Consider the following 22,347-nt stretch of genomic DNA (forward strand, 5'->3'; position numbering starts at 1 on the left):
AGTTTAATAAAAATAAATGTGTAATTGTTTTTGAACAATTCGCTTATCTTAAATATTCTTCCTTAGCTTTTGTTTATATTAAATTCATCTTCTAATTGTTTTATGACCACACATGTCATAGGCCCTTCTAACAGCATTTATATATTCATATGTAAGATCTGTCATGAGTCGTCATATAATACACACATTTACTCAACGAGTTCAACAATTTTCTTAGAAATCGAGCCGTTTGCGAGTTCATTAACATATTTTCTAAACGAGATGAGTTCAGTTGTGTATAATATAATGACGAGTGACAGATTCTTTTTATCACACGTTGTTTTTTTCAGTATTAAATAACAAAAGGACCTACCTGCTGATGAGACAAATGCCACAAACTGACACTGCAACGTCATCTCCCGCGCTACATGCATTGGATAAATCATCATCATCATCATCATCATCATCATCATCATCATCATCATCATCATCATCATCGTCATCATAATCATCATCATCATCATCATCATCATCATCATCATCATCATCATTTTGAGTGAATAATATGAACATAAGTACGTTTGACATTATCATGTGACGAAATTATTAGTTGTATGGAGCCTCCGTCGTTCGTTACTTCCCTTTGTTTTGGTAACGCCGATACAGTTAATACATAGAGTTATTTCAGGATGACTTGTGGGTAATACAGATGTTTTCAATAGTCTCTTTGGTAAAAAAAATAGACAGCAGAAATATGAATAACATCCTTAAAACAGCAATCATACGGCGTTTCAGTGAAATCAAACGCCTCATTAATTGGGTACATCATTATTCAAGAAGCTCAATAAAATGTTAGACCTTTTGGAAGACCCACTGTTCATAATATGGAATTGAATTTTGGAGCATTATATTTCAGAGAATAAGTTATGAAGTCTAGTGGTAAGAATAAGATTGTATTTAGCTTTGTCAGTCAAGAGATATTTATGCACCAGTCAATTGCAACCACGCCCCCCCCACTTCCGGGTCCGGGGAATAGCGGGGCCTTTGACTTTCGGCCCAGTCAACCCCCGGTAAAATCCCCGCCCTGTGGTGTCAAACTGCTGGTAAAATCCCTGCCAAAAGTCCCCACACCCCAGGGGAACCCTAGGTTAGGCCCATTCACCGCTATTTTTAGCGCGAAAACAAAACCACCACAGTCACTCGGCACTGCAGGGCCCCATCGAAGGTGAAAACACGGCCCATTTCCGCCGCTATCCTCGGTATGCCCCTGGACCTGGAAAGTGGTGGGGGCGTGTTTACAATTGACTGGTGCATTAGGGTCTAAGGATTACAAGAATTTGGAATAAGAAATAGAGAAACTAGTCAGTTCCATACAAAGCTGCCATGTAATATTTCTGGAGACCATTTCAGGGGATTTTGACATATTTTTCGAATTCGAAGAGATTGTTACATAAGAACAGATTTATTTTATATCGCTAACACGCGAGCATCACTTTACCTTCTATTACATTCTAAGTACATGTATTTAATTAATACTTCTATATGAATCACTTGTATTTTTATGAGACACTGTGTTGATTACATGTTATATACACATATTCCACAAAAAGCAATTTCAAACAAAAAATATATATAATAACCAATATAATGGGCTTACCGATAAATAAACTTATCTACTTACTATCAGAAATGATCACTTTCAGACTAGTAGAGAAAATGGAATAAATGTTTTCAATCTTGGGCATTTCTTCAATTTCCAATATAGTCGTAATTGTTTGCCTTTGATCATGATAAAAACTAAATGTATACTTTTTGTGTAAATGTTGATAAACATGTTTCCTTTTGGCATTTATCAAAACAAACATCACCATTGTAATTCATAAAGTCATTTTCTCCCGTGTAGCAGGAGTAGAGTTGTTTGATTATGCACCAGTCAATTGTAACCTAAATTTATTTGGTTTAAGGGGTTGGTTATATGGGGGGTTGTGGTACTCTCTCAAGAGCATTTTAACATGTCTAGACCAAATTGGTGCATATTTTGCGAAAGTATCTTGAGCGCCAAGCAGAAATGCTTACCTTCAGTCTTAAGAAAACGGTCCTTAGCATCCAGTTCGAGTCAACGTGGAATGCGAGCCAAGCGAGTTCGGGCAAACGGGGTTCGACTGTACAGAGAAACGACAGAACTCATGTGTATACAAGGAATGTTCAATGGTGTGTGTACGTGTGCGCCTTTATTACTGTGTCCACACAAGGAATGTTCAATGGTGTGTGTACGTGTGCGCCTTTCTTACTGTGTCCACACAAGGAATGTTCAATGGTGTTTGTACGTGTGCGCCTTTCGAACTGTGTCCACACAAGGAATGTTCAATGGTGTTTGTACGTGTGCGTCTTTCGAACTGTGTCCACACAAGGAATGTTCAATGGTGTGTGTACGTGTGCGTCTTTCTTACTGTGTCCACACAAGGAATGTTCAATGGTGTGTGTACGTGTGCGTCTTTCTAACTGATTCCACACAAGGAATGTTCAATGGTGTGTGTACGTGTGCGCCTTTCTAACTGTGTCCACTTAAGGAATGTTCAATGGTGTGTGTACGTGTGCGCCTTTCTAACTGTGTCCACACAAGGAATGTTCAATGGTGTGTGTACGTGTGCGCCTTTCTTACTGTGTCCACACAAGGAATGTTCAATGGTGTGTGTACGTGTGCGCCTTTCTTATTGTGTCCACACAAGGAATGTTCAATGGTGTGTGTACGTGTGCGCCTTTCTAACTGTGTCCACACAAGGAATGTTCAATGGTGTTTGTACGTGTGCGCCTTTCTAACTGTGTCCACACAAGGAATGTTCAATGGTGTGTGTACGTGTGCGCCTTTCTTACTGTGTCCACACAAGGAATGTTCAATGGTGTGTGTACGTGTGCACCTTTCTTACTGTGTCCACACAAGGAATGTGCAATGGTGTGTGTGTACGTGTGCGCCTTTCTAACTGTGTCCACACAAGGAATGTTCAATGGTGTGTGTACGTGTGCGCCTTTCTTACTGTATCCACACAGGAATGTTCAATGGTGTGTGTACGTGTTCGCCTTTCTAACTGTGTCCACACAAGGAATGTTCAATGGTGTGTGTACGTGTGCGCCTTTCTAACTGTGTCCACACAAGGAATGTTCAATGGTGTGTGTACGTGTGCGCCTTTCTTACTGTGCCCTAACAGTGTGCCTCTAAACAGAGTTTATACAGTAAAACTGCGATCGTTCGAACTAACCGACTAAAATGAAAACTTTGGTCTTTCGAAACATCGGATCACTCGAGTTTTAGCACGTGTTCCTGCATCTTCGAGCGATCGCAGTTTTACTGTATTTGAAAGTCTGACTACTCGCGGGCACGTATTGTATTTCTGTCTGGAATATCAAACATTTTCTGTCAAAATATATATATGATATGTTTTTACCTTGTATTCTAATTCCAACGATGCGTATACAATAGACCAATGACGGACCTGAAGAAAAATATGCGATTCTTCTATTCATGTGCCGTGACGCCCGGAAGAAAGCTGTTCTCGGTGAAAAGGCGTATGTTTACAATATTACGTTCAAACATATTATAAACGCATCGGTGTTGCTAGAAAAGGTAAAACAAAACAAAATCAAAATAACGAACAAGTAGAGTTTATCGATTCGCTTGGTAAATACATGTTTGTATCGACCAGAAAAGGTCCATATCAAAAGCTTCATTCAGGAATTCTAGTGGCTTCCTAAACCAAGCGATCCGAAAGCGCTCGCCATCATCTTGAATGACAAGTTTAAGAATGTGTTCGCGAAAAAACTCGTCCGACATGCCATAACAGTGGATTGGAAAAGGGTGCAAACGCCCCTAGGGAACCTAAGGCTGTTGGCTCTGCCTCCATTCCATCCTTTATACTGATAGAAGCAGTATCAGAGTTAGCCCAAGCCCGTGCGATTTCTCAACCGTCGCCAGGTTCCAAAAGACTGTCGCGAAGTAAACATTGTCCCCATATTTAAGAAAGGTGATCGGCACGAAGCAGCCAATTATAACATGCCAAACTCGGAGAGCATCTATAGGTTATATCGTTAATCGTTTGTTTTCCGATGCCGTGCTACCAGTCTGTCAATATGTTTTGTTCTTCAAGGGCAAATTACATCAATTCGGAAGTGACTTCTCAGTGTTAAGTGGGTTTTTTCTTCTTTTTAGCACATGTCAGTGAGTTAAAGCATTGCTATATTATCTCAGACCATCTTTAAAGGTTTTGGAGCTGAATGGTTTGTGATTTAAAATAAAACCGTATGATAATGGCTGAATCGTCTTGACACCGGATGTGGTGATTTTATCGAATACTGTGGTTACATTCAACCAATTTTTTTTTGTTAATATAAAATTAACTTTCTTTTACCTAACGTTGTTGAGTGTGGAGTACATAGGTGGAACTTTCTTCCCCTCTATGGTGTATGGGGTTGTGGAACACTATACATCCGTGTTATTTTGCGTGCACATTGGTCAATTGACTATAGAAAATATACGAAGTTTATTTAGTGGTCTTTGACATTTAACGTGAGAGATACTACTGCTGAGTGGTGTAATGTGTACGAGGAGCTTACAGGTTATGGACGTTACTGAACAAGGTGAATGAACGCCGAATTGGACGGCAACCGAGTCAACCTCACAAGCAAAGTCAGTTTTATCAACGGGGTCGGGACGGGTAAGGGAATGCCTTGCGCCTGTGTGCATTAAACACTGTCTGTTCCTATTTGGTTTCAGCAAACCCCTGGTCCGGCTTAAAATGTACAAACCAGATCTCGTTGCGACCGTAAAACAGCTGGAATGTCCGTATACTGTGTAACCAACTCAACACCTCCTACCGCCGTCTCGCCTCGCTTTCACTTCCGCTTATTTTTCTATTTTGGATAGGTCGGATCCGGATGAGTGGTCCCACCGGAAGTTGAAAGATGCGTGCAGACGATGAATTTCTTCTCGAAGCCGTTTCTTCTCTCCAAGGTGAGGCGAGTCTGAACGAGAGACTGTATGGAGAGTTGGGCCGCTTTGAAGTATAAATACATTGTATAATCAGATAAGTATAACTATTCAAAAGGTTGCCTTTTTATTCTATCGTAAAATATAAATATTAGTGTTAGTAAATTATATGGTATATATAAACGTTATTCGTGCTGAACAGAGATAAAATGTTTTGCTAGATGCTGGAGATTAGATCCATATTTTGTAGGACATACCATGACATTGGAAAATATAAATCGTTATAATATATATAGATGACAGTAATCTTTTGTGATAATGACCTTTATCATTTATATAGGACAAACTGTCAGACAAGCGAACATCCACACTGTCGACATAAATATACGCAATGAATGTGACCAATATGTTAACAATATGCAAAAATACATAAACTGTAAAATACTTTACAATGGTATATTTTTTAGCCTTTTCTAGCATCTTTATAGCATAATGAATGTATTTACATTGGATGCCGACAGACAACAAGAGTGATATTGGGTGGCCTTTAACGTTATCAAGGGTCAAGTGTATCAAGAGTAAGTTCAGTGTTTAACTTAATGTAAATACCAATACATTTAACCATGCCAATCTTACAATATAGGCTCTGTTAATGCATTCGTATCATGTGCGAGTTCTTTCAGCGCCCTGTTCTAGGCTATATGCAAGGAGGCGGCGAAAGGCCTTCAACCTTGCGGCATCCTGTCACTCCGGCTTCACAGCCACGTGTCACACGGGCTCACGCTCCTGTCAGTGCATTTACATTCGGACCTCCTCGGCCACTTTCCATCGAAAACAACCTCGGATATATGCCGGTACATCAGAAGAAGTAGATCGTTGAATTGTAAATACTAGAAATTCTATTCATAAATTGTAGTGTTTTAATGTGTATTTTGTACTTCTAAGTTTAAATTGATTGCAAGTGAAGTGTACTATTGCATAAATAATTAAGAATTCCAGCAGTAAAGTCATTCGGTTTAACTGCTTAATTCATCGACATGTACTGGCAACGTATAGTTAAATGTCAACATTGTAATCCGTCCATATACGGCCAAGGAGTTCCGAATGGTGCCTTTAGTGCCTTTGTTTATCACTTGTTTACACAGATTCGTCGTTACAATTTGGTCGCTACAAATTAATTTTAAGTTTGTATCGTTATGATTTAATTTATCACGCGGAAACAACGAACTAAGGTCGTTCCCTCATATGATGTTTTATTTTTGTGAACTTATTACTTATTGAATGACATATCATTTTAAGCGCCCATTTCAGAACAAGAACACCTTAACGGACCTCTGTTTCTTCCACGAGGTTATATTCAAGGCGGTCACGTCCCGGTGGTGTTTCAGCGGATCCAAGGGTCTGTATTCACGAATGTAACAGACTAGGCTCAGAAGACTGAGATGTTGTTTTTTTTTAATTTGGAGGAAAGATGTGTCCCTGCTTGTTAAACATATTATTTGTGACAATTTCGGCAATTTTTACCGTCTTTTCACCTGTTATATTTTTGCAACAAAACAAGGATCTTGCTTTTCTGAGTCTGAGTCCCAAACTTAGACTGAAGACGCTAGTAAATTGGACCCAGGTGTCGTCTGCAACGTCATCTTCAGCGTTCTCTTTTTCTTCTTACACTCAACTGCATGTCCACTTCAGTTGCGGTCAATTGTATGGGACAATTGAAAAAACGCTGCAAACTTTTAACTGAATGCGATAGGGAGCCCAGCCATAAATGCATCTTAGTTCCTGTAATCTCGTCTGGAATCAGACTCAGGGTGTGCCCACTTCCCCCGAAATCTTTGAAACTGTTTAACTTTTATGAAATATGATGCTAAGTCCTGCATGTAATAAAGGACAAATAAGCAGATCAAATAAACAACAAATGAACAATGGAAAACGACTAATTATCAATTACCTTACACAATGCTTAAAATATAAAAAAAAAGTTTAGTTGAGCTTAAAACAATTGAGCAGCATTATTTAAAGAAAAGATTTGGTTATTATTTACATGTTGAACTTTTTAAATCAGATGATTTTGGAAAACATAATCTTAATAATATATGGTAAAAATCTTCAAATACACCAGCTTACTGAAAATTTGTATTATGAAAAAAAACGAAATATAGTGTTTACATTTGACATGGGGTTTGACTTATATAAGTCTAAATTTGGATGTGTTGTATACATATCCTTTCTATCACACAGCCATAGTCATACAAAGTTCACATGGGGTGTTATTTAATATTCAACTTAAGCTAATATTATGGCCATGCGTCATTGACTTCATTCAATGTATAGGTCAGTTATTAATAACACAATATCTGATTAGCTACATCGTTCTAAGATCAGAGAGTCAAACAGACAGACAGACAGTTTATTTCGACTTGTACAATCCAGTTCAAACGAATATTAAATACCAGCCCTGACAGCTTAATGGCTGAGGGGGTCGGGACCCCCGGATTAGCTTGTATTTATTTTCCGTTCGCTTGTTATGACGCGCTTGCCTGAACAGGTTTGGCTAAGATAGAGCAGCGTGAATGTTTTCTTTATTGTTAATTCGTGAATCATGATAGGTGCGTGATAAACATACGGTGATAATGCAACGATTACATTCACAACCGTAATTGATTTCTTCTGTGGTCTTCTACGCAACATAACGTAACGTTGCGTAACCGCTGTTTACCTATCTTGATGTGGTGGCGTGTATTGGGAACGTGTCCATGCGTGATTGACCAATAATGACCCCTGGCCTTTATCGTGATGTGTATTGACTGACCACAACAGGAAGCGTTATCATTTGTGACCAGACTGACAGATTATACAACCTTAAGTGACGGCTGCGTGTTTACATGTGTATACTTGTTGGATAAAGAAACAATTTTATCGTATATAATAAGTAGCATTTATACATAGTGTGCAATTTAACTGTTTTTGAAACTTACATACGGTAATATAACAGGTGCGTTGGAATTTGTTTTTGTCTCTGGATGACTACAGCAGTTTGAGTGATATTTGATATTTAAAATGGTGGTAGTGAATGATCAAAACATCAGTATGGAGAGTTTGATTCCAAACGTGATCACTGGAACGCTGAAGACGATGTTGCAGACGACACCTGGACCCGCCGTAACGCCTATCGGACGCCACCGCCTGGAGTATACAGTCACGGAAGAGACCGAGGTACGCCAGGTTTATTTTTTCCTTGAAACGACAATAATAGTTATTTGTAAGTAAATACGAAATATTAATACATTGGAGCAAATAACTTAGATCATATAGTTTTATATATGATAGATTTAATTGTAAGGACACATTCTAAAATTAACACAGATATCCATATTGATCCAAATCAATCTTTACTGACGAGACTGATGAAATATGTTATATAAAATGATACTTACACTTCACGTGTGCCCGTGCTTTAATTCCAGGATTATGAGACGCGCGTGTACCCGTGCAGCACGTGGCTGTGTACGACAGTGGCCGGAGTGTACCAGGACGCCGCCAGAGTGGAGGCATTTCGCCGCCTCCTCGCATACAGCCAGGGAGAGAACGCTGATGGTATGAAGGGCCTTTCCTTTTTTATAAATACAAATGTAGAACTGTTAGAAAGAGATAGACATAGTTCATTGTTTTGAAAAGCGAACAGCAAAATCAATCTTTCTCAATCGTTTGATATCCCTGGCGGTTGATAACGATATAATACCATATAATACGCTTGCACCTTTAACAATAATACGGTGCTACTATACATAAAGGGCACACCTTAAATAAAGTTATGGTTGCATCAATAAATGATTGGTAAACCGTTCTTATGCACCGTTGGACTGATGGAATCTTTTGTACTCCATAATTGAATGTGTTAATATTAGACGTCACCGACGGTTAAATTGCTGGAAATAGCATTGAGTAGAGGCCAGAACGTAACAGTATCTGTTGTGTTTTTTTTCAATATTTTTATTGCATATCAGTATGACGTCATTGTGGATAGTGACCTGTCTAGCTGTCTGTCTGTCATTTCCCAAGTCTATAGTCTGATCTAATGTATCAGATTGACTTTCATCATTACCCGTTTGGAGTTTCTTTACATGTTTTAAGGCAAATTAATCATATTCGGTTTGTCCAAAAGATACTCGTTTGAACACTATCAGTACCAAAATGAACACTTAGTCCGAGATATGTTCTTAACCAGTTCATATCTAAAACAAACGGTCACGCATTGATCATCGTCGCAATGTCACACCAAATGCTTTATCATCGGCACGAAATGTCAATGGCACCAAATGCTTAATTATCGGCACGCAATGTCACTGGCACCAAATGCTTTATCATCGGCAGGCAATGTCAATGGCACCAAATGCTTAATTATCGGCACGCAATGTCACTGTCACCAAATGCTTAATTATCGGCACGCAATGTCACTGGCACCAAATGCTTAATCATCGTCACGCAATGTCAATGACACCAAATGCTTTATTATCGGCACGCAATGTCAATGGCACCAAATGCTTTATCATCGTCACGTAATGTCAATGGCACCAAATGCTTTATAATCGGCACGCAATGTCACTGTCGTCGAATGCTCTACCATCGTTTTGTTTACAGTACTTTTTTTTCGGGGTAAATCTGCCCCGCCCCCCACGCTGCAAACATTGTTTATACTTATTATTTCTTCACTTCGCAGCGGCTCAACTATCCATAAAGCCTCCAATATTGACGCGGGTCTCCTCGGAGGGAACTGGTGGCTTCGAGCGGAAATTCATCGTCTGCACACACTTATCAACTTCCGATGGGACCACACATCCGGAACCGACCAGCCCGAATGTCTACATAGAACATTTACCAGAAATGACAGTCTTTGTTAGCAGATTTCAGGTATATATACATACGTTCTCTTTTTCCGTTCCGTTTATAATTATTTACCTGTACATATACAGCAAAACCTGTATATTGATGTCAAGTTTGTCTTTGTTTACAATTTAAAAGAAGTGATCATTTAAGGCATTTATTGCAAGTAGACAATGTCTCGGTATGCCTTGTCTCTGTAATTAAACCCCTTTCTCGTGCCTTTGTAGGGTATATCGTGTGAGGAGAGGTGGACAAACGAGGCGCGGCAGCTGGCGGAGGTTTTAAGCCGGGTCCAGGACATCCGAACAGACTTTTACTTTACCGCCACATATGAGAGTCCTTTCCAGCTGGTTTCCGGTCGCAACGAGATCTGGTTTGTGCATTTTGACCCAGACCAGCAGTTCGCTCACACGAAACCGGAACATACCAAGCTTAAATACGGCGCACAGTCGCTGGACATTCCACCCGCTGTCTCAACACTTATGTGCTTTCTGATGTCATATTTTGCCGTGATCTCAACATTGGTCAATGGAATGTTTAACGTGACTTGTCTCGTGAAGGATAACTGGAGCAATATACGGCAACACGCGGGCGCCGTTTCTAAGAGCGTGCAACAGAATGTTTCCATCTCGACGCTTCTGCGCACTGGACTCTCGGTGGCGGGAGCGTTGTGGAATGTTACCGTTGCCGTGATAACGGGATCTTCAGACACTAATGGGCATTTAAGTAACAGGGATAGATAATGTAATATCTGTTATATTTATTGACTTATTTGATATTGTATTGATTTATTTATATAATTATTTTTTAGTAAAATTATTTTATTTAATGAACATGTTTTTATTCAATGTTTTCAATTGAGGTTTATTGTTGTGTGTCTGTTTTTTTATATTTTAATATGATTTAAGAAAATATAAGTTTAAAAAAAAGAATGTTGTTTAATGTTGTGTTGCTATTTGTCTTTGCTGCCTTGGTTTCTCGGGGGTTTAAAGTTCAACAGTAATGAACAGAAATGCGGAGAAGTATGATCGTAAATCATAATATGTATAAAATGAAACTTTTTCAAATGTCTGTATTTCGTTTGAATGTTTGTTCTACATGAAACATTTTAATTAAGCCAATTTGTAATTGCAAAAACAGTTATATTGAAATTGTGGGAAAAAATGTGATTTTTTTTTTAAAAGCGGATGATAATTCCAACTCTTTATTTCTTTGCGGACGCATACCGTTTCCGTTTTAACATGAAAATGCGTAACACATATTATGACTAATGATGTGAAAAAGGTGTAAATGTTTACATGAAATACCGGTCTTACACCACAACCAATAACCCAGTGCTTTCAGCGCTTTGATTGTTAAATGGTATACTGTACTACTAGTCTGTTTACGATTTTCTTAAAGATAATAAATAACTACCGGGTACTGGCCAAATTTTATCGAAGGTTCTTACGTTTAAGAAGCTTTTATCAATTAGCTGAAATGCATACTTATTACATATGCACATTAAATTTTGATAAATGAAAAAGCGTTTATTGTGATTATTTTAAAGATAATTCCTATTTTAAGATTCAGAATTCTTAACAGAAAAAATAGTGCGCAAATTATAGAGATATAAAATTGTGAGCTTAGCTCAATCCTGATATGCGAGACGAAAGAAGTGTCGAGTAATTGGAGCCGCCTGGAGCGATAGGTTTTATATGTTTTAACAAATTAAGATGCACTAGAATGTTGCAGCGCTTTAATTCAATTTTTGACCGGTATTCTTTCAATCCGATCTCTGCACGATTTACCATCTAGAGGGTTTATCCCGATTGTAAATTATAAGCCGTTTTATGTCGAGATGGGCCCCGTGAGTAAATAAACAACACGTGAAAATATGTGCATACCCCATGGGGTTTCTGTACCCTCTGGGGCGAATTTTCCCCACGTTTGAAGGTTGAGTAAATTTGCCCCCTTGGCTAGTTCATGTAATAATAACGCAACAATTGATTTGTCCCCGGGGGTTATTTTGATTTTTGACAGAGTTTCACAATAAATGATTGATATATTAAAACAATCAGTATAAAGGAAGGATATTGGACGGATAAACACAAACACATGTATTAAATCTAACTTTGAAAAATTCTCGGCAGACTGTCTCTACCGTGAAAGGACTGAAAATGTTTGAAATACCAATTTCATGACTGATTTCACCATATTTAAAATTTTCATTTAATAAATGGCGGCGTAGTAATGTTTTCATGTATTCATGCCCTGTTTAACTTAAAACTAATTTCGTGCATTAACTGTTATTATTTGACACATAGATGCATTAATTAAAATTAATGGATTAATGTTCATAACACGCTTACACTGAAAATCGCGTAAATAATAAATTATGAAAATGTCGGAGAAGTTTTTCTCCACGAACCGGAAAAAAATGACACTACGTCATCAGCTTTCCTTTAACGTGAGGGTCGTCCCACGGTAGCGATTTAGAAAACACTCTTTTCAGAAATGGATATTTAGAAAATTAAATTAAAATGGTTATAAACTCCGAAAAAAAAGCATAAAAGAAACAATTCGCCACAAGTGAAAAGAGTTTTCTATGACACGAGTGAAATAAAAAAAAAAATCTTACACTGTAATCAACAAATATCCTCTATACCATGTGTTTAATAGAATTTATAACTTAATATGATGTTTAATGTATTTTTCAATTTTCATTCTATTCAACTTTCCTTTTTCTCAATTGTTATATGAACGCGTCCTAAAATACCAATGGACAAATTCTCACGCTGGTATATTTAAGCCCATGGACAAATGTTGGGCGTATAAACGCGATGTATGACTGGAATCAAAGAACTGACAGACCTCACATAGACTTGAATGCATGATGCAGATCCCAACAGCTGCCCCTGGCTTACTTTTAATAGTTGCCTGTGGCCTCAGTTGGGTAAAATCAGTCTTGACCCTGAAAATAAAGAAAATACAACATTTTATGGGTTGCTTAACACGTCATGGAACACAATTCAACTATTAAACATGATTTGTCGACGATATGTCAACTTTCTATAAAAGCAAAAAATCCACTGGGGTTTTGTGCGATTGTGAATTTCATTCACGTCTAGGTTATCAACGTACATCTCTGGTTACCAGGATAACGAAAGGAAAACTTTTGAAGATTATATAATTTCCAAATATTTCTACACAACATTAGTTTTGGGCACTTGAGCAAAAGGACTCAGATGACTGATATAGAGTCATCATGGACGTCTTTCTTTCATTAATTATGTTTTTATGCACTAGTCATTTGTAACTAAGAAAATGTAGATGTGAACACTCCAAGGGGAGTAATAATTTATTTTCAACTTTCAATTTTGGCTCAACTTTAAAATATTGCCTTAAATTTGACCAATTTGCCTACGTACGTTTCCCGCATTTTTTTCAAAATGACAGTAATATGCTACTCCCTAATCTTAATTATCATAATAATCAACAACATCATCACAACCACGATCATCATCACCACAAACACAACCACCACCATCATCCTCACAACCATCATCATCATAATTATCATCATCGTTTCTGTTGAAATATTAAAACTCTATTTTTTAGCTTTATAATAAATGGTTCAGTTAATCCTCTTTATGTGACAAAAAGGCACAGCTGCGCCCCATATAAGCAATTTCTGCTTTATGCGTTGATCGTCGCCGCATAAACTTGGTCGCCCTGTTTAGGCGTTAAAAAAATCACCGCAAAAACACACCTTTACGTGGCGATGCTTCCATGCGGCGTTACACAGCTGGTATGGTGAACGCTTGTGCCAAGTTATTTTGAAATATTTTCATTGGTTGAGTTAGGAGTGAAGCAGAGAACACGAAATAGGGGACTTAGGGCTTCATAGCATAAAACACGAGGACACTCGTTAAATGTTTAAAATGTCTATAACAGTAATTTGATATTAATAAGTTTGTGCATTTTTTAAAAAATCCTTAATAATATTACTGTCAATGATCTGAAGTCATGATAACAGAATCATTTAATCCTAAACAGTTATTTTTATAGTGATTTGGATACTATTCGACGAACCTGATGTTTTACAAATGTGGAAAGCGATATCTTTAGCTTTACTTAATTACTTTTACTTAGTGCTATTGTGTTATTCATAGACCGCTCAAAGGGCGAAAGTACAACGCCTGTCCCAGGACAACCCCCAGCCCCCCTCTCCCCCCCATACACACACACATACCCCGTCTTCCTTGTCACAGGTTAGACAGCCTGACAGTGAAGTCATTGAATTTCTTCGTTCAGAGATCCCTTGGGTGCTGGATGGAAGACGCATGTGACGGCAACCGATCATTAGATATCAACCTTTCTCTTTTAAACCGTGCCTACAACCTGTCTTCTTTTTCCGTTTCATTATAATGAAGAAAAATGTTCGTGCATATTTATTTGGTTATTGGTTCTTTCCACAATATTCACTCATTGTCCACCGAATGCGAGCCTTATTAATATTTGAGCCTGCAACCTACCAGTCAAAACGTGTACAATTTCGAACATAGCAAAAGTGTTCTTGACTGCGGTAAAAAAAATAAGAAAATATGGACATTCTTATAATCATCATTTGTTTGATGGGCATTCTATAGGCTATGTTTAAAATGTCAAATAAGCTTGTATCACAATAAATTTATTAACTAGATTTTCCTCGCGAATCTTAGTTTGATCTTCATTCCATTTAAATTTATAACCAAGCATTTGGTCACGTGGATTCATTGCCTTTTTATACGGACGGACAGAAGACGGAAACTATATTGCATCTTACATGCAATTTCATTTGCTGGTTTATAAGTTTATAACCCTATCTGTTTCTCTCTTGAGTATGTTATTTTGTTACACATGCTTATCATTGTTGAGTTACATCAGGTTTCAAAATGTGCATGAACTAGCATCAGGTGAACATTAAGGTGGTTAAACCAATATATATGTTTATATAAGCATGAAGGTTAAACCAATGTATATGATTATATGAGCATGTATATACAGCCCTCCAATGATGTTAATTGCCATATGTCCGGGTCTTTCATAATAAGTGAGGAAATCATTCAATGAAAGTTGAAAACTTTTTTATACATAAGGCGATGGCAAATTAGAAATCTTTTCATCATCACATCCCTTAAGAGATTCTTTTCTCATTGAGTGATATTCGATTTTTTTTTGCACGCGGCACTGATATTCTATATTTATAAGTTCACATCACATATTTACGTACCGCGCCCATTATAACACAGAGCTCAAGTCGTCTGCTGTTTAACTCAGTCTCAAAGTTTTATCGTAAAATAAGGTTTGTTATTTTGAAAACAAACATGCCGAAGTGTCCAACTTGTGCAAAGGAAGTTTATTTTGGTGAGTTGAAATGTTTTCTTTTTAAGTAAACTTGTGCAGTCATCATAAGTTATGATTATTAATAGAATGATACATATAGCTGTTAAAGTATTAATTGATATTCTGCATCCTTTCTCGAGATAGGTTATAAACTAATCAGTATAGTAATCAGTTTAAGGATGTTTCGTTGACGGGAAGATCAACTTACTTTTCGTATGATTTGTATATTATAATATAATTTTATCATATAAATAAATCAGTTCTCTATATTCATATAAACTCATTCATGCATCGGATTCTGATCAAGACTGCGTGCAATATGAAGTGACTCACGCTTAACGGGCGGGACGTTGTTCACATATCTTTATAAGTGGTGTGATATATGGCATTGAATTATGTGCGGTTTTAGGTAAATTGTTGATATGCATAGACATCAGGAAGCATTTATCTTCCTTTTCTGTTCGTTTTGTCATGTTGCATGGTAGGTTTGGCTGACTCCTTCCCCCTTCGAGCTGGTTTCACTGACCCTTCCCCCTTCGAGCTGGTTTCACTGACCCCTCCCCCTTCCAGATAGTTTTATTGACCCATACCCCCTTTCAGCTGGTTTCACTAACCACTTCCAGCTGATTTTACTGACGTCTTCCCCCTTCCAGCTAGTTTCACTGACCCCTTCTCCTACCAATTTGGTTTACTAACCAGAATCCCTCTTCAAGATGGTTTGACTTCCCCCTTCCTTTCCTCAGATTTGTTGACTGACGTTGTTTAAACAATTAGTTTCACCCCTCCCCTTCTAATGTGTTTGACTGATCACCTCCCTCTTCCAATTGGATTATCTAGCCCAGTTTTTCTTCCAATTTGTTTGACTGAGCCTTTTGATCTTCCAGTTCGTGTAGCTGACCCTCCTTCTAACTAGTTTGACTGACCCGTTACCCCTTCTATTTAGTATGGCTGACCCACTCCCCCTTCTATTTAGTGTGGCTCACCCACTCTCCCTTCTATTTAGTGTGGCTCACCCACTCCCCCTTCTATTTAGTGTGGCTCACCCACTCCCCCTTCTATTTAGTATGGCTGACCCACACCCCTTTCTATTTAGTGTGGCTCACCCACTCCCCCTTCTATTTAGTGTGGCTCACCCATTCCCCCTTCTATTTAGTGTGGCTGACCCACTCCCCCTTCTATTTAGTGTGGATGACTCCTTCCCTCTTTGAGTTGCATTGACTGACTTCTCCCCTTTCAAAGTGCTTTGACTGATCCCTACCCCTGAATGTTCGTTAAACTGACTCTCTCCCCTCCTTTGAATTGGTTAGACTGCCCCCCCCCCCCCCCACACACACACCTCCCGCCTTCCTGATTTCATATTCGCCCCTTCCCTTCTACTGCCCTTGAACCGATGATTACGATTTACGACTTAAACCTTTGTAAGCTTAACACTTGCAAATGTTGAAAATAAGCGGTGGTAAAAGTAATCTCAACTGAACCGTAATATTTATCAAATGGAAAGTTGACGGGTTGTGGGGCCTTACATAATGTTTGTAAAACGGTATTCAGTTTAATATGTACTTTTATTCAAGTCGATTCATAATTTATGAAATTACTTTCGAATAAAATATTTTTGTTTTCTAATTAAATTAAACATAATTTACAAAAAATAGATTTTATTATTGTAATTTTAAATTAAACAGAATTTACAAAGTAAGATTTTATACAAAAACTAGTTTGAGATGAGCGTATAAAACACACGACTATATTGCACGAGTGAGCATGTTTAATGAATAAGGAAGCGAACAGTTCGTCTGAATATTTGCGTCGAGGACATTAAAAATATTTATTTTAACGTTGTCATCAACGATGCATTTTATTGCCCACTGTATATTTTTTAAATAGTTTTGCAGGATTGTCATAAACTGTTATGTTCGAAGATCATATTTTTTCATTTGATGATTAAAGTCCATTGCCGGTTATACATAATAATGCATTAATAAAAAATGGCATCAACCTAAATATTGCCCGTTTAACATGGCCTGAAACCAGGAATGAGAGAACTATCGCACGCTTGTAAATTTAGTTCTTCGCTGGACAATTGCATAACAAATAACAGGACGTGCCTTGAAATGGGTGTATATGGCCTCGGAAATGATTTTAAGTGGAATCTTAAGGTGCTTCAGGTGTGAATTCTCCACACTCAAACTGAATTTTCAGGATTTCTAGGATTGAGAATTTTGGTCCGTCATCAGCCCTGTAATTCATCCCTGTTATTATCAATTCCACCTACGCGTAGTGCATTTATTAAGCAGCTACGCCTTCTCTAAAATGTTTAAACTTGTTATCAGCAGGTGGATTAACCACTTCAATTTGTTCTAGCGATATGTCATTAAATTTTTGAAAAATACAGCATTTGGGATGACAAAATGAAACTTATCTTTGTCATAAAATATGGGTTTACTATTGCTGCTCCGTATGGTAAGTGGTTATCAAGGCTGTGCTGAACTACTCTGGGACAATATATATAATAGTTATTTAACCAATTACTGGTCTGTGGCCTTATTCAGTTTTGTTTATTTGAGTTATTCAAGGTTTGCCCGCGCCCATTGGCTGCATTATGGCTTGACTCCGCCGTGATCATGGCATCACGACTTAAATTGTGTTTAAATGCCATAAGTGACATGAGATAGAACCCAGACATTGGAGGACTTGAAGAAACAGAATGAGATAGAAGAGATCCGGGTGCGATACCCTAGCTCTTTGCGAAGAGACCTCTTGGTTCTTTAACATGCTCGGTGTAAAGAAAGATACATGGGATACAAGTTTCCTGGATTGAACCAGTACTGCGTACACCGCTTTTCCAGGCACTACCCTTTAAATGCCGAGCGCCAGGCAAGGGAGCTTCTTGTACCAACTTTTAACGTCTATCGGTATGACGCGGCCTGGGATCGAACCCACGACATCCCGCTCCGTAGGCGGAAAACTTAACCACAGAGACGGCCGTATTCAATAGCCATCTTAGATTTTAGATTATAATCCCAGTGTTTTGATCGGCCTGTATATTTAGCTGACCAATAGGCTGAGTGGAATCACTGAGGCATGTCTAAGGATATGGATAAGATCAATTTTGAACACTGGCCCTATGTCTTCCACATTACAAGTGCATTTCTAAACATCTTTACCAGTCTCAATCGTAACCGTCTACCCAATCGGAACACCTCGGCCACTTTCCACCAAAAACAACCTCTGGTGTATATGGATGGCTTACAATGTCAAATATTGTTGTTGTTTTTTTTAATTTAACTACGCTGCAAGTAGATCGCGTAGTCATTTCAACCAGTTGAACCTGACTTTACTTTTAATGAATATATTGAAACAAATTTGAACTTAGGACACCACAATTGATTAATAGCATTATTATTATTATTTTTAAGAACTGCTTCTGGTGATATACTGGCAATACATTAACAAAAACATATTTATGGGAATAATAAACACATTACTTATGTGTATGTTTTCACTTCTTTAGCGGAGAAGGTGACGTCAATTGGCAAGGAATGGCACCGAGGATGTCTCAAATGTAAGAAGTGCGGCAAGACTCTGGCATCCGGCTCACACGCGGAGGTATACAAAGAATCAGGCACTATTTTATTTTTTTGCCCTGTGTATTCAATTGAAAACATTTGTTGTTTAAATTCCGCCCCTTTAACAAAGATGTCAAGTGGACGGCGGTGTCCATGGGTCTGTCGAAATCTCACCCGATGTTTAAAGTCCCATATATGCCCATAAACGCCCCCTCCTACAGTTTGTCGAACATTTATAAACATACATTTCCAAAGTCCAACTATTACAAATTCCATGGTATTTTTCAATTCATTATTCCTTGAAATCATTTGTAATTATTAAGAAAAATAATCTCTACGATGTTACCAAATCTGCACTTGTGATCGTACCTGATCCTACCTAATCCTACATGACCGTAACTGATCGTCCATGATCGTAACTGTTCGTACCTGATCGTAACTGTTCGTACATGACCGCACCTGTCGTAACTGATCGTAACTGATCGTAACTGTTCGTAAATGATCGTACCTGATCGTAACTGATCGTACCTGATTGTATCTGATCAGAGGCCGTATTCTAGAATCAAGATTTAAGTTCGTTTTAAGAGTATAATCCGAGTGTTTTGATTGGACTGTAAACTCAATTGACCAATACACTGAAAACACCGAAACACTGAGACTCATTTAGGCATCGGTGACTTCAATTAGGTCATATAAGATAACTCACAATAGAACAGATCTCAAATGTTTGGTAAACTGCCGTTTTTATTTCTTAAAGCGCCAGTTACAATGAAGGAACGCTTCTAGCCACAAGACATCAATTTTCAGAAGTAAATATCTTAACTGCGATCTGCTCTTTTGTCAGCAGTCTTATATCACTGGTTTCCAGACATTTACGCAATAATTGGCTCGTTCCAAGACAAATAATAAAAATCTGTGGGAGTGCAGCTTTAAGGTAACGGCCAAAATCGTTTATTGAAACTGGCTGTTGTCGAATACAAAAAGAACGTTGCTTTAATTGTCATGATTTGTCATTGCCCAAAATGTGTGTTCATTATTTAACTCCACTGCTCTACCTCTTTCAGAAAGATGGGATACCATACTGCCATAAGCCGTGCTACGCCGCATTGTTTGGCCCAGGAGGTAAGTTAATCCAGGGGAACAATCGGAATAACTCCGGCATCACCGCCATATTTAAGCCAGGGGTGGTTTCGGTCATAGTAATTAAGTAATGGTTAAAGATTGTTAGCATGTACTTCGCTGTCGCTAAACCTTTTATTTTGTGTAAGTACATACTTACAATCTGAATTTATTTTAGTAGTCTACATTATATTGTGTAAACTACCCACTAAATGGGCCAGCCACTGTTTATATATACCGATTCACCTGATTAAAATCAATAACAGCTGACTGCTGATTCACTGAAATAAATGTATAGGAAAACTTGAGATATACGAAATTATTATTGGACAAAATATAACGGTGACCACTTATATGTAAAAGGTATGATTAAGACTGATATAAATTCTTTACATTGTATTCTTTAAGCTAAATTTAGCCTAAACAATGGCAAACTGTTCTTCGCTCGTAAGCATTATTGTTACTATAATCTTCGCGTGACCGTTTCCTAATGTTGCCTATAATTTGTAGCCCAACCAAGTTGTTTATCAATATTATATGTTGAAATATTAGCCATATCTTTTGCATATACAATAACGTTTGATAAAACTAATGTTATTCTTAGTTATATATTGATCAGAGTCACATTTCATTATCCTATACAAAGAACATACTCTTTCTTGTGAAATTTCCCTAAAGAATGTGTTATTATTGATATATGTCTCTCATGTCGATGATTATTATTCTCGAGGTATTATGTTCTAGTTGCCATTGTGTTTCCAGGTTACGGCCATGGAGGTACGGAAAGTCACAAGTATTAGCGGGCGTTGACACGTACTACGCCATTTACCATGGTTACAGTTGGAGCATAATTAGCTATCTAATAATTGGGACCAAAAAGCATAAACCAAGCTGATATACGCCTTTGATCATCACTTAATATATAGTTGGAAAACATGCCATGAAAAAAATACGTATATACTTGTATTCGTGCAGTTTGAGTTTGCAGATTTATAAATGTACATTGATATTTCAAAGCCATATATCCACGGAAATAGTTTCAACACTGATCTAAAATTTTAATTAAGGCATTACGGTTTGGTATGATGGCATTTTTTTATCAGATTGTATACATTAAACGGAATATTTACTCGTATGAATAAAAAATGAAACGGTTGTTTATTGTCAATTGTATTTATCTTTCTAAACTGACAAAAAACAAGAAACATTGTATTTTGTATAGACCGCATGTGAGGAACAGGAGGGGGCGGGGGTGGGGTGAAGGTATTTGGTTCCACTCACAAGGATGACCGGTATCTGTCACGTAAAACTCTCCGACTAATAATGTGTAAGCTATAGCAAGGGTAAATCTGGACGCTCTTCCATATGAAGTGGTATATACATGATCTGATCCGCTATAACCACGGTAGATAAAACAACAACAACCAGGATACGACATATAGACTATCTGCAATAATGCTTACCCGTACCGTACAAGAGAGAACCAACATACATGTAGTTAAATGTGTGTACATATACACATAATATGACCAGAGGCACGAAAAAAAAAACGTTAACAAGAGAAATAAAACAAAAACAAATTTGGTTAGTTTACTGATAAGATCACATGTGCATTAACGTGAGCTCAAACTTTTCAATTTATCTTCGGGTAGTACGGGTGCAAGTTTATTTATACTCGTAGGCGGGCAAGGACCATTCGGTGAGTTCTCCAAATAAAAGAGTTTGTCATGTTAGGTTTTTGGAGCATAGTGCACAGACAGAATGTTACCCCGGTTAGAGCGTTCCTGGTTCTGTTAACGTGCACCAGTGTATAGAACTGTCATACAGGACCCCCAATTAACGTCCCTCCCGGAAAACGATTATTGTCTTAATTAGTGATGCGGCGGGGAATCGAACCAGCGACCCCTGGGGATTGACAAAAAAGTGTGTCACCACTTGCCCACGGATCCGCCACGAAGGGTAGTCTCTATGTGGCGTTTAAATACACGATTAGTCGTGATGGGACACACGGTGGGGCCAAGCCACAATGCAGCCAATGGGCGCGGACCGACCTTTTTAAAATGTAAAACAACACCAACAACAATACCACCAACAACAACAATGACAATGGTAGGTGTGGCAGCGTTTGCAGGAATTGTGAGTATGTGGATACGTACATATTTATAAAATGAATGTATAATCTTTAAATGAGTACTAGATGATTGGAACTGATACTTCCGCTCAGCCCGTTGTGAACTGTTGTATGTTTGTAGAGGCGTCATTATATGGTTCACTTTCAGGACAATTTGATTATCGTGAATGTATTTCCTGATTAAATAAACAAACAGTTGGATGTCGGATCACATGTATAAACGAAACTTCGTCACTATCGGTCAACACGTAAAACATTGTTTACACTATGTTAACACGTTTATAGTGACTGCAGTTTCGACCAAATATTGATACAAATTG

General features: G+C 38.0%; 2 protein-coding genes across 3 annotated transcripts; both read left to right on the forward strand.

Annotated features, from left to right (window-relative positions):
- Nucleotides 1-4,553: 4,553 nt before the first annotated feature.
- LOC128212169 (uncharacterized) lies at nt 4,554-10,856 on the forward strand. Of its 2 annotated transcripts, none has more exons than XM_052917475.1 (6): nt 4,554-4,688; nt 4,898-5,843; nt 6,272-8,176; nt 8,428-8,557; nt 9,681-9,871; nt 10,072-10,856. In XM_052917475.1, exons 3-6 carry the CDS (start codon nt 8,021-8,023, stop codon nt 10,585-10,587), a joined length of 993 nt encoding a protein of 330 aa, XP_052773435.1. In that variant the 5' UTR covers nt 4,554-4,688; nt 4,898-5,843; nt 6,272-8,020; the 3' UTR covers nt 10,588-10,856. The 2 variants fall into 2 exon arrangements, with proteins under 2 accessions (XP_052773435.1, XP_052773434.1); XM_052917474.1 differs by having other exon boundaries at nt 4,898-5,814.
- Nucleotides 10,857-15,073: 4,217 nt separating this feature from the next.
- On the forward strand, nt 15,074-21,052 carry LOC128210417 (cysteine-rich protein 1-like). Its single transcript, XM_052914766.1, has 4 exons — nt 15,074-15,232; nt 18,723-18,817; nt 19,842-19,899; nt 20,659-21,052. The coding sequence occupies exons 1-4, from the start codon at nt 15,193-15,195 to the stop codon at nt 20,694-20,696; spliced, it is 231 nt and encodes a 76-aa protein (XP_052770726.1). The 5' UTR covers nt 15,074-15,192; the 3' UTR covers nt 20,697-21,052.
- Nucleotides 21,053-22,347: the final 1,295 nt, after the last annotated feature.

This window comes from Mya arenaria, chromosome 12 (genome assembly GCF_026914265.1).
Source record: "Mya arenaria isolate MELC-2E11 chromosome 12, ASM2691426v1".
In the NCBI taxonomy this organism is placed as follows: Eukaryota; Metazoa; Mollusca; class Bivalvia; order Myida; family Myidae; genus Mya; species Mya arenaria.